The following is a 12,177-nucleotide window of genomic DNA, read 5'->3' on the forward strand; positions in this document are numbered from 1 at the left end:
AGGACGTTCAGAGACTTGTCCCGAAGCCACTCCTGCGTTGTCTTGGCTGTATGCTTTAGAGGTCGACCGATTTTAATCGGAATGGCCGATTTTAATTGGGGCCGATTTTCAAGTTTTCATAACAATCGGTAATTGGCATTTTTGGACACCGATCATGGCCAATTACATTGCACTCCACGAGTAGACTGCGTGGCAGGCTGACCTACCTGTTGTGCAGCAAGGAGCCATGGTAAGGTGCTAGCTAGCATTTAAAGTATCTTATAAAAAAACAATCTTTACATAATCACTAGTTAACTACACATGGTTGATGATATTACTAGTTTATCTAGCTTGTCCTGCGTTGCATATAATCGATGCGGTGCCTGTTCATTTATCATTGAATCATAGCCTACTTTGCCAAACAGTTATTTAACAAGCGCATTGGCGAAAAAGCACTGTCGTTGCACCAATGTGTACCTAACCATAAACATCAATGCCTTTCTTAAAATCAATACGCAAGTATTTATTTTTAAACCTGCATATTTAGTTAATATTGCCTGCTAACATAAAATAAATTAAACTATGGAAATTGACACTTCTCTTGCGTTCTGTGCAACAGAGTCGGGGTACATGCAGCAGTTTGGGCCATCTGGCTCGTTGCGAACTGTGTGAAGACCAACTTCGCCAAACGGGGGATGATTTAACAAAAGCGCATTTGTGAAAAAAGCACAATTGTTGCACGAATGTACCTAACCATAAACATCAATGCCTTTCTTAAAATCAATATACAGAAGTATATATACTGCTCAAAAAAATAAAGGGAACACTTAAACAACACATCCTAGATCGGAATGAAATAAATAATCTTATTAAATACTTTTTTCTTTACATAGTTGAATGTGCTGACAACAAAATCATACAAAAATAATCAATGGAAATCCAATTTATCAACCCATGGAGGTCTGGATTTGGAGTCACACTCAAAATTAAAGTGGAAAACCACACTACAGGCTGATCCAACTTTGATGTAATGTCCTAAAAACAAGTCAAAATGAGGCTCAGTAATGTGTGTGGCCTCCACGTGCCTGTATGACCTCCCAACAATGCCTGGGCATGCTCCTGATGAGGTGGCAGATGGTCTCCTGAGGGATCTCCTCCTAGACCTGGACTAAAGCATCCGCCAACTCCTGGACAGTCTGTGGTGCAACGTGGCGTTGGTGGATGGAGCGAGACATGATGTCCCAGATGTGCTCAATTGGATTCAGGTCTGGGGAACGGGCGGGCCAGTCCATAGCATCAATGCCTTCCTCTTGCAGGAACTGCTGACACACTCCAGCCACATGAGGTCTAGCATTGTCTTGCATTAGGAGGAACCCGGGCCAACCGGGTCTCACAAGGGGTCTGAGGATCTCATCTCGGTACCTAATGGCAGTCAGGCTACCTCTGGCGAGCACATGGAGGGCTGTGCGGCCCCAAAGAAATGCCACCCCACACCATGACTGACCCACCGCCAAACCGGTCATGCTGGAGGATGTTGCAGGCAGCAGAACGTTCTCCACGGTGTCTCCAGACTCTGTCACGTCTGTCACGTGCTCAGTGTGAACCTGCTTTCATCTGTAAAGAGCACAGGGCGACAGTGGCGAATTTGCAAATCTTGGTGTTCTCTGGCAAATGCCAAACGTCCTGCACGGTGTTGGGCTGTAAGCACAACCCCCACCTGTGGACGTCGGGCCCTCATACCACCCTCATGGAGTCTGTTTCTGACCGTTTGAGCAGACACATGCACATTTGTGGCCTGCTGGAGGTCATTTTGCAGGGCTCTGGCAGTGCTTCTCCTGCTCCTCCTTGCACAAAGGCGGAGGTAGCGGTCCTGCTGCTGGGTTGTTGCCCTCCTACGGCCTCCTCCACGTCTCCTGATGTACTGGCCTGTCTCCTGGTAGCGCCTCCATGCTCTGGACACTACGCTGACAGACACAGCAAACCTTCTTGCCACAGCTCGCATTGATGTGCCATCCTGGATGAGATGCACTACCTGAGCCACTTGTGTGGTTTGTAGACTCCGTCTCATGCTACCACTAGAGTGAAAGCACCGCCAGCATTCAAAAGTGACCAAAACATCAGCCAGGAAGCATAGGAACTGAGAAGTGGTCTGTGGTCCCCACCTGCAGAACCACTCCTTTTTTGGGGGTGTCTTGCTAATTGCCTATAATTTCCACCTGTTGTCTATTCCATTTGCACAACAGCATGTGAAATGTATTGTCAATCAGTGTTGCTTCCTAAGTGGACAGTTTGATTTCACAGAAGTGTGATTGACTTGGAGTTACATTGTGTTGTTTAAGTGTTCCCTTTATTTTTTTGAGCAGTGTATTTTTTAAACCTGCATATTTAGTTTAAATAAATCCAGGTTAGCAGGCAATATTTAACTAGGGAAATTGTCACTTCTCTTCCGTTCATTGCACGCAGAGTCAGGGTATATGCAACAGTTTGGGGCGCCTGGCTCCTTGCAAACTAATTTGCCAGAATTTTATGTAATTATGACATAACATTGAAGGTTGTGCAATGTAACAGGAATATTTAGACTTATGGATGCCACCCGTTAGATAAAATACGGAACGGTTCCGTATTTCACTAAAATAATAAATGTTTTCTTTTCGAGGTGATAGTTTCCGGATTCGACCATATTAATGACCTAAGGCTCGTATTTCTGTGTGTTATGTTATAATTAAGTCTATTATTTGATAGAGCAGTCTGACTGAGCGATGGTAGGCAGCAGCAGGCTCGTAAGCATTCATTCAAACAGCACTTTCGTGTGTTTGCCAGCAGCTCTTCGCTGTGCTTCAAGCATTGAGCTGTTTATGACTTCAAGCCTATCAACTCCCGAGATTAGGCTGGTGTAACCGGTGTGAAATGGCTAGCTAGTTAGCGGGGTGCGCGCTGATAGCGTTTCAATCGGTGACGTCACTCGCTCTGAGACCATGAAGTAGTTGTTCCCCTTGCTCTGCAAGGGCCGCGGCTTTTGTGGAGCGATGGGTAACGATGCTTCCAGGGTGGCTGTTGTCGTGTTCCTGGTTCGAGGTAGGAGCGAGGAGAGGGACGGAAGCTATACTGTTACACTGGCAATACTAAAGTGCCTATAAGAACATCCAATAGTCAAAGGTATATGAAATACAAATGGTATGGAGAGAGAGAGTCCTATAATTCCTATAATAACTACAACCTAAAACTTCTTACCTGGGAATATTGAAGACTCATGTTAAAAGGAACCACCAGCTTTCATATGTTCTCATGTTCTGAGCAAGGAACTTAAACGTTAGCTTTTTTACATGGCACATATTGCACTTTTACTTTCTTCTTCAGCACTTTGTTTTTGCATTATTTAAACCAAATTGAACATGTTTCATTATTTATTTGAGGCTAAATTGATTTTATTAATGTATTATATTAAGTGTTCATTCAGTATTGTCGTAATTGTTATTATTATAAATAAAAAAAATAGTCTTTTAATCGGTATCGGCTTTGTTCGGTCCTCCCAATAATCGGTATCGGCGTTGAAAAATCATAATCGGTTGACCTCTAGTATGCTTAGGGTCGTTGACCTGGTGGAAGGTTAACCTTCGTCCCAGTCTGAGGTCCTGAGTGCTCTAGAGCAGGTTTTCATCAAGGATCTCTCTGTACTTTGCTCCGTTTATCTTTATCCTGACTATTCTACCAGTCCCTGCTGCTGAAAAACATCACCGCATGATGCTGCCGCCACCATGCTTCACTGTGACTGGTTTCCTCCAGACGTGACACTTGGCATTCAGGCCAGAGAGTTCAATCTTGGTTTCATCAGACCAGGCGGTCTTGTTTCTTAGAGTCTGTAGGTGATCAACTAAGACCATATCTCAACATTTTGACTCTGGGTTATTGTGTGTAGTTTGATGAGGGGAAACATTTAATTTAATCAATTTTAGAACAAGGCTGTAATGTGGAAAATGTCAAGGGATTGGAATACTTTCCGAATGCACTGTATTGGTTATGTTTCTTCATTTGTAGCATTGTGTGGTGATTTCCATCTATCCCTGTTGCAGAGATGAGCACAGTAGGACCACCGGGAAACGTGTGGCGAGCTGGCATTTGACCCAAAAGCATTGAAAAGAGGGACACGGTACTGTTGTTAAGACTGATTCACTTCATGATGTTTTTGACAGGATTTAGTTTTCATCCTCCCTAGGACCAGGAGTAAAAAATTCAAACAAAAAACATATGACCTGATTAGGAATGATGTAGCCCATATAAAACCATTTTTTTCTGCAGTTTAATTTATTACTGTGTCATACCAGGAGTTTTACCTGGTTAGGTTGTCCAGGAAAACCATTCCCTCCCACTCATTTTTTGGTTTGAACAACTATCTAAACATTTTGACTTACGTATTTTGACTGACACATCTAGAAATGTACTTGCATATCTAAAAAGTTGAGATGTTAGTCCTATTTACTTTTTTTATGAAAAAAAAACAATGTGACTGGAATGGGCTTCCGTAGTTTGGCTCAGTGCAGGCGGCAGCTTCTGTCACAATTTCAGGTTGTTAACAGCCTAACTCGATAAAAACAAGTCTCAAATATAAGGAAAATATCTATCCATTTTAGCTGTTTCAAAAACATTGCTCTACTATTACCATTTATACTGTAGTAGTGTTGAGCTCAATGAGACGAGTGAGTGTCTGAGGTAGCGCTTGAGTCGTGATAGTTTAGGAAGTTTACACAACAGTATGGTCTCTCGAGAATTGATACCTCTTGAGAACCTCTCAAATATCCCTTTGCTGTCGTCAATGTGAAAACGGACTAATGCTCACTTTGCCTGGAGAGGTAACAAATTAAGGATGATGGTCCACTTTTCCTAATCGAACAAACTGCTAGAGATGGACTCCCCACACTTGTGATGTGAATGGTGACATTGTGTGTGTCCTCATTAACAACAGATGGCTGCTGCCAACTCTGCCACAGCCTCTTCACTAGACTCCTTCATGGGGATCTGTCTGTACCACTGTCCTCTACAGATTTGAGTTGAAGTGGCAATGTCCACTGCTGTTCAGCTAAAGGTCCGTCAGCCTGTTCTGACCCACTGTTCCTCTTGCTAAAGACCTGTCTGTGTGTTCATCCCTCATTAATTTGTCTTGTGTTGTGTACCTCTCATCAGTGACATTGTCTCAACTTATTGTTTACATTTCGTCTGGCTCTATCTGAATGCTGTCATTATTCAGGAGTTATTTATGGCAGTGATGTTGCTTTGTTTTGCAATGGGGCAATAAAATATTCCCAGGCCAGAGGACGGTCGTGCTGCGTAATATTGCATGTGGTTTAGGTGCTGTCAGTCGTGTCTCGTTGTAATAGGCTAATTGTATTACACTGACTGAGGCCTGGTCATGTTTTGTATTAGGTTAGGTAGTGTGACAGGGCACAGTGAAAGGATTCACATGCGGTCCTGTACAGGGATTGGGAGGGTGCAGAGGTAGCTGGTTCAGCTGCCACATGCCTGGACAGACCATACTAACAGCTGTGGGAGCGGCTGGGGCGGGATAGGGTGACCAGGGGAGTCAGTCTTTCTCAATATGCCCATTGAGCTGAAGCAGGGCTGGATGGGCACCACTGTCTCAGCTGTCTGGGGCTGTCATGGCCAATTCCCAGAGTCCCTGCCCCCAGTCCTCAGCCGTTCTACGCACCAAAGGCACGCACCCATACTGGCACTCTGACAGGCACACGATGTACCTCATGCATGACATGCCAACTGGTGTGGATCAATCTGAAGATGTCCACAGCCTCACTGAGGAATAGTCAATAGTTGTAAAATGAGACCTGAGGCTTATGTCTTGCCAAACAGTGGTTGTTGTTGGTGATTCATATTCCAGATCAGCTATTTATTTTCTATCATTCTTGTGTTGAATGAGTTTATTATTCAATGATTTGTGATTAAAGGTTTAGATCAAATTATCGTATCCTTAGTTGATATAGAAAATGGAATTAATACATAGACATTTGGCCATTATCTGACTGCAATTATTGAACCTCTCTGGGCAAGCGTCCCACCTACTCAACAGCCAGTTGAATCCCGTGGCGCGTTATTCAAAAAGCTTAGAAATGCTATTACTTCAATTTCTCAAACATATGACTATTTTACAGCATTTTAAAGACAAGACTCTCGTTAATCTAACCACACTGTCCGATTTCAAAAAGGCTTTACAACGAAAGCAAAACATTAGATTATGTCAGCAGAGTACCCAGCCAGAAATAATCAGACACCCATTTTTCAAGCTAGCATATAATGTCACATAAACCCAAACCACAGCTAAATGCAGCACTAACCTTTGATGATCTTCATCAGATGACAATCTTAGGACATTATGTTATGCAATACATGCATGCATGTCTGTTCAATCAAGTTCATATTTAAATCAAAAACCAGCTTTTTACATTAGCAGGTGACTAGCATGTGACTAGCATTCCCACCGAACACTTCCGGTGAATTTACTAAATTACTCACGATAAACGTTCACAAAAAGCATAACAATTATTTTAAGAATTATAGATACAGAACTCCTCTATGCACTCGATATGTCCGATTTTAAAATAGCTTTTCGGTGAAAGCACATTTTGCAATATTCTAAGTAGATAGCCCGGCATCACAGGGCTAGCTATTTAGACACCCAGCAAGTTTAGCATTCACCAAAGTCAGATTTACTATAAGAAAAATGTTATTACCTTTGCTGTCTTCGTCAGAATGCACTCCCAGGACTTCTACTTCAATAACAAATGTTGGTTTGGTCCCAAATAATCCATAGTTATGTTCAAACAGCGGCGTTTTGTTTGTGCGTTCAAGACACTATCCGAAGGATAAATAAGGGTTACGAGCATGGCGCATTTCGTGACAAAAAAATTCTAAATATTCCATTACCGTACTTCGAAGCATGTCAACCGCTGTTTAAAATCAATTTTATGCCACTTTTCTCGTAAAAAAGCGATAATATTCCGACCGGCAAAGCCTGTTTACATTCAACGAGAGAGAAAGTAATAGCATGCTATCCCCTCATGCACGAGCCTCGTTTTATGGCCCTCTGATAGAGCACTTGCCAAACGCGCTAGTGTGTTTCAGCCTGGGCCTTGAATTACGTCATTCAGCTTTTTCCCGGGTTCTGAGAGCCTATGGGAGCCGTAGGAAGTGTCACGTTACAGCAAAGATCCTCAGTCTTCAATAAAAAGAGCCAAGATGGACAACAACTTGTCAGACAGGCCACTTCCTGGTCAGAATCTTCTCAGGTTTTTGCCTGCCATATGAGTTCTGTTATACTCACAGACACCATTCAAACAGTTTTAGAAACTTTAGGGTGTTTTCTATCCAAAGCCAATAATTATATGCATATTCTGGGCAAGAGTAGTAACCAGATTAAATCGGGTACGTTTTTTTATCCGGCCGTGTAAATACTGCCCCCTATCCCCAACAGGTTAACACTTCATGAGTTGAATTTCAAATGTTCTCCAGCTCTCAGTGGAAAAGAGGCTTGAGGCTGACTGTGTAAAAGTATTGCGGCCTGCACTGTGCACTCTGTAGTGTATGATAGAAGTGTGATGTGCTGCAGCAGTGTTGTTCTGACATGAGGCCATCGAGGCCTTGTAGCAGTTGCAGTGCCCTCTTGCCCTTCCTCCATCCCCCCCTCCTCCTCAGTCTGTTCAGCCCCTTCCTGGAGGCTATGAGTGGGTCTCGGCACGTGGCACAGGGGCCCTCTCCCATAGGACCACTAGAATCTGCTGTGGACCTCATGACTGCCCCTACCCCACGCTTTGTTCTGTTCCTAAAGAGACCTCCACCACAACTCACTTCCCCAGTGAGCTCAGCTTTCCTCTGTCTGACACACACAGCAAGCCCCTCTCTGTGGGATTTCACCACGGAGAACCATGATCATGGATTTACTTCCCTGTACCAGCCTTGGAAAGTTTGACTTTTGAAACCCACATCAAAAGCTGAGAGTGGAAGCCTCTGGGTTGAAAAGCAAACCCAGCCCAGCGGGAACCTATTAGTAGTGCTTCAGACACCCTAATTCACTCGGGGTGAATAAATCAAATGTGTGGGGGGTCTCAGTGACTCCCTCACTCACTGCCTCTGTGGAGAAGTTTAGAGAGAGGGAACTGGTCAGACGTCTGTGTTGTACTGGGAACGAAGTGGAAGATGTACTGGGAGCTGTGGCTGAGCCAGTTGACGGCGACCGACCTGCAGCATATGCTGGTGGGGAACAAAGGTGGGAGAACATGACGCCTAGATGGGGCAGGGTCACACCTGACGTCGTGGCCACTTTAGTCCTCAGGAGATGTCTTGACGGATTTAATATACTGCTTCCATGTGGTGTACTGTGTATGGACAGAGTTTGCTTGCTAAATATTTTGAATGGAGCGCTGCATAATTAGTTTATTGTGTTTTAGAATGGCACTCTGTGTACTTTAGTTCAGTGTGTTTCCTGTTTTACTCCCTATTTCACACATTCCACTCATTAGGTTGGATTTGGAGATCTGGGCCATTTTTCAACTATTTGGTTCAGATGCATGACTTAGTTGTTGAGGCCAAGCTGGAATTCAACTCAGTCTTGCACAGTGTGTACCCTGACTTATCAGACCCTATTGTTTTTTATGTCTGTGTAGAACGTCATGGTTAAAAGGAAGTGTAATAGGAAGTAATGATGCCTTTCAGTAAATTATTTACTGGTAACCATTAGCTACTGACCACCACAGACTTCCACTGATGGTTCCAGTCACTTATTGTACATGCATAACGTGGGTGTAGCCAGCCAGTCATTCTTTTGTTTTATAGGCTCCGTGAATGAGTTGTTAAATTTTCTCCATACATGAAAAAGTAATCTTCCGGCAAGTAGATTGCTCTCTCCATGCCCACTCTCAACTTTCTTTTTAAATGCCTCTTTCATCCTCTCCTTCACTGTCTTTATTTCACTCTTGTCCCTCTCTCCCTGGCAGCCGGTAAGCCCCTTTCAGCAGCTGCCCAGACATGTTGTGGAGGTTGTTGGCAGCTGTTGAGGAGCCCTGTGAGCGAGCGAGGCTCAGGCATGTTGTGTGGGTGGAGGCCCGCAGTATCTTTCCGACCACGCCGACAGACAGCCCCTCCCCGCACCTCCTACACTCTTTATATACAGGCAGGGGAAAAAAAGCCAAGTAGAAAGTTCATGTTGGACCTAGTCCTCACATCTCAGATTAGTGTGTGTGGAAAGTGAAGTGAAGTGAAGTGGACAGGCAGAGTATGTATTTGAGGACCCTTCAACCCAGCAGCAGTTTTGAGGAAGAGTGGGTTAGGCTGACAGGCCGGCCCTATACTGGGGCAAAGGATGTGGACGGGCCTAGACTCTCAGGTAGCTACTCCTTCAACCGGGCTCTTTCTGTCTGTCTATTTGGGTAGACTCAGGCTGCCTATTCACTGGACAGTTACTGATATTATGTTGGCACTGGTAAATGGCTATTTCAAATATAATTTGAGCTGATTGTTAAAGGAACAGAAGAACAGACTGTGGCAAAACGTAAGTGGGCGATAGGAAAGGGATGCTGGTTTTGGGGTCTCTAAAAGGCAGACTGCATTTGTTATGTGAATTTGTGTACATATGTATGCGTTTTGTTAGGCATATCTGTGGCTATGTTAAATCATGATTTCCAGAGTTTTTAGGCAGCTTGACCTCTGATCCACTCACCAACCTCTTTCTTTATCCATCTCTCCCTGTCCTCTCTCCCTCTCTCCAGAGGCCCTCCACCGGCCCTTCGGCCTGGACTCGGCAGCATTGACGGAGGCGGTACGCTGGAGCTCCAAGGAGAACCTGCTGGGTGCTGCCGAGAGCGATCCCAACCTCTTTGTTGCACTTTATGACTTTGTTGCCAGTGGCGACAACACGCTGAGCATCACGAAAGGTATGTACTCTGAAAGAGCTTTTTATCAATAGGCTTTCCAAACAGATCATCACAAACCACTCCTTTATCTAAAGATGACTCGCTCCCAGAGATATGGGGCAGTTCTTACTGAAGAGATTTCCTCAAAGTATGGTGTCATTGTACCATTCAACTATATTTTAGTTTATAACAATTCCTTTGTTCTACTTTCTCGTTGTATTTAATCCGTGTCCCTGCTGATCATACTGGGTAACAAGCTTAAAAATAATATGTGGGTGTGAGCGGGACTTTTTAAATTAACTAATATAAAAGCATTAAAGCGATATCTTAATAAGCCGATGCCTGCCTCCACAAGTCACCCCAAGGCTGCTGCCTAAGATGAGGCTAATGCTTAGACTGTGAGTCACTGAGTGCTCAATGGAGAGGCGGGCAGGCCAGCCCTCCCACACCTGTGTTTGACTCCATTGCACTTTTAATGTGTAATCCTTTCAACTGTAATAATAACAGGTGGATAAACCCAGCAGTGGGTGATCAGAGGGTCTCAGATCAATGCCATGCCTCAGACCAGTAATGTCCGCCACGAGCTGCCTGACATTCACTGTTTCCACCCGGAGGCCAGCTCTCTGGCTGCCCACGGTGTGTCGCAGAGGAAACTGTGTAGTGTGACTGTTTTGGCCGGCCCAATGTTGTTTTTCTGCCTCCGCGGCTATCCAGTGTCAATAGAGCCTGTAGCTATGGCCTCTGTGGCACCAGAGGGTATTGAGTCTGCAGCACGCTCGGCTTAGCCCATGATGTACAGAGGGCGAGCGAGTAGGAGAGAGGGAATAAGTGGAAGAAAGCTTGGCGCAGTCCCATCTCCAGGCCGTGCCATAACATCTCACTGTCATTATCTTCTCATTGGGAGCAGCTTTGAATGGCTGCAGGGAGCTGCCGGCCAGCCAGGGCGTGTTTCAGTTACACAGCCACACAGCTCCTCTACAGTAAAGTACTGCAGTCTCTCTGTCTCTCTGCAAGAGGCACTCCCTCCAGTCTCCACTGCTGATCTCATAGGAGGCAGACAACGCAGCAGACCAAGTTGCTACATGCCCTGCCCTTCCTCTTGGCACCGCAGTAAATGATGCATCAACGGGGGCTATTTAAAGCCTATGGAGGAGTCAAAAGCGCCAAACTTCAATCGGTGTCAATGTCCTGAAGTGGCTCTAAATGTTTAAAGATGTCCTTTTACCTGACTCTCTCTCTCCCTGTCCCTCTCTGCCCAGGTGAGAGGCTAAGGGTGCTCGGTTACAACCAGAATGGGGAGTGGAGCGAGGTGCGCTCGAAGAACGGCCAGGGCTGGGTGCCAAGCAACTACATTACTCCCGTCAACAGCCTGGAGAAGCACAGCTGGTACCACGGGCCTGTGTCGCGCAGCGCAGCAGAATACCTGCTCAGCAGCCTCATCAACGGTAGCTTCCTGGTCCGGGAGAGCGAGAGCAGTCCAGGACAGCTGTCAATCTCCCTGCGCTACGAGGGAAGAGTCTACCACTACCGCATCAACACTGCTTCAGATGGCAAGGTAGCTAGGGGTCTGGGACCTACAGAGGGGCTGTCTCGCTTCTCTCTCTGTCCTCTCGTCTTCCATCTCTTCACTTTTGTTGTGAAACTGTTCTGTCCCTGCTAATGTCTCTGCTCTGTTTTTTTTTTAGCCGTCTCTGGTTCCTCCCCACGGTGCTGCTGTCTCGGTGTGTACACATGTATAACCCTAACCCTCTGTCTGTCCCAAGGTGTACGTCACGGCAGAGAGCCGCTTCAGCACCCTGGCCGAGCTGGTGCACCACCACTCCACCGTGGCCGACGGCCTGGTCACCACACTCCACTACCCGGCGCCCAAGTGCAACAAGCCCACCGTCTACGGTGTGTCGCCCATCCATGACAAGTGGGAGATGGAGCGCACCGACATCACCATGAAGCACAAACTGGGTGGGGGGCAGTACGGAGAGGTGTACGTGGGAGTCTGGAAGAAATACAACCTCACCGTCGCAGTTAAAACACTGAAGGTTTGTCTCTTCTATAGATTGGTGGTGTGATTTGGATGTCGCCTGTAAGGTCCCTCCATCTAGTGTCTCTATTTTGTGAAATCATCTATGGGATCATGGAATATGAAGGAGGCATGGTATTTAGTGGTAGTTGGTCACCACCTGATGGTGGAATGTTGTATTACACCAAAATTAAACTCAATGGTGGCAATGACTACTGTTGGAGAAATGTTTAATTACAGTTTAACTTGTTTTGTTCACCTTGGTTTCCT

At 45.4% G+C, this 12,177-nt stretch overlaps 1 protein-coding gene across 2 annotated transcripts in view; it reads left to right on the forward strand.

The window, feature by feature from the left end:
* LOC115192490 (tyrosine-protein kinase ABL2) overlaps window positions 1-12,177 on the forward strand; it is a 42,891-nt gene that overhangs the window by 22,251 nt on the left and 8,463 nt on the right. The window contains exons 1-4 of one of the 2 annotated variants that reach the window (XM_029751063.1): window positions 9,155-9,364; window positions 9,747-9,911; window positions 11,150-11,445; window positions 11,654-11,926. In XM_029751063.1, coding sequence (XP_029606923.1) covers window positions 9,256-9,364; window positions 9,747-9,911; window positions 11,150-11,445; window positions 11,654-11,926 — 843 coding nt within the window. In that variant the 5' untranslated portion in view covers window positions 9,155-9,255. Of the gene's footprint in view, window positions 1-9,154; window positions 9,365-9,746; window positions 9,912-11,149; window positions 11,446-11,653; window positions 11,927-12,177 lie in introns of those variants that run through there. The other variant, XM_029751062.1, reaches the window with a different exon arrangement.

The sequence above is a fragment of the Salmo trutta genome, chromosome 4, assembly GCF_901001165.1.
Source record: "Salmo trutta chromosome 4, fSalTru1.1, whole genome shotgun sequence".
In the NCBI taxonomy this organism is placed as follows: Eukaryota; Metazoa; Chordata; class Actinopteri; order Salmoniformes; family Salmonidae; genus Salmo; species Salmo trutta.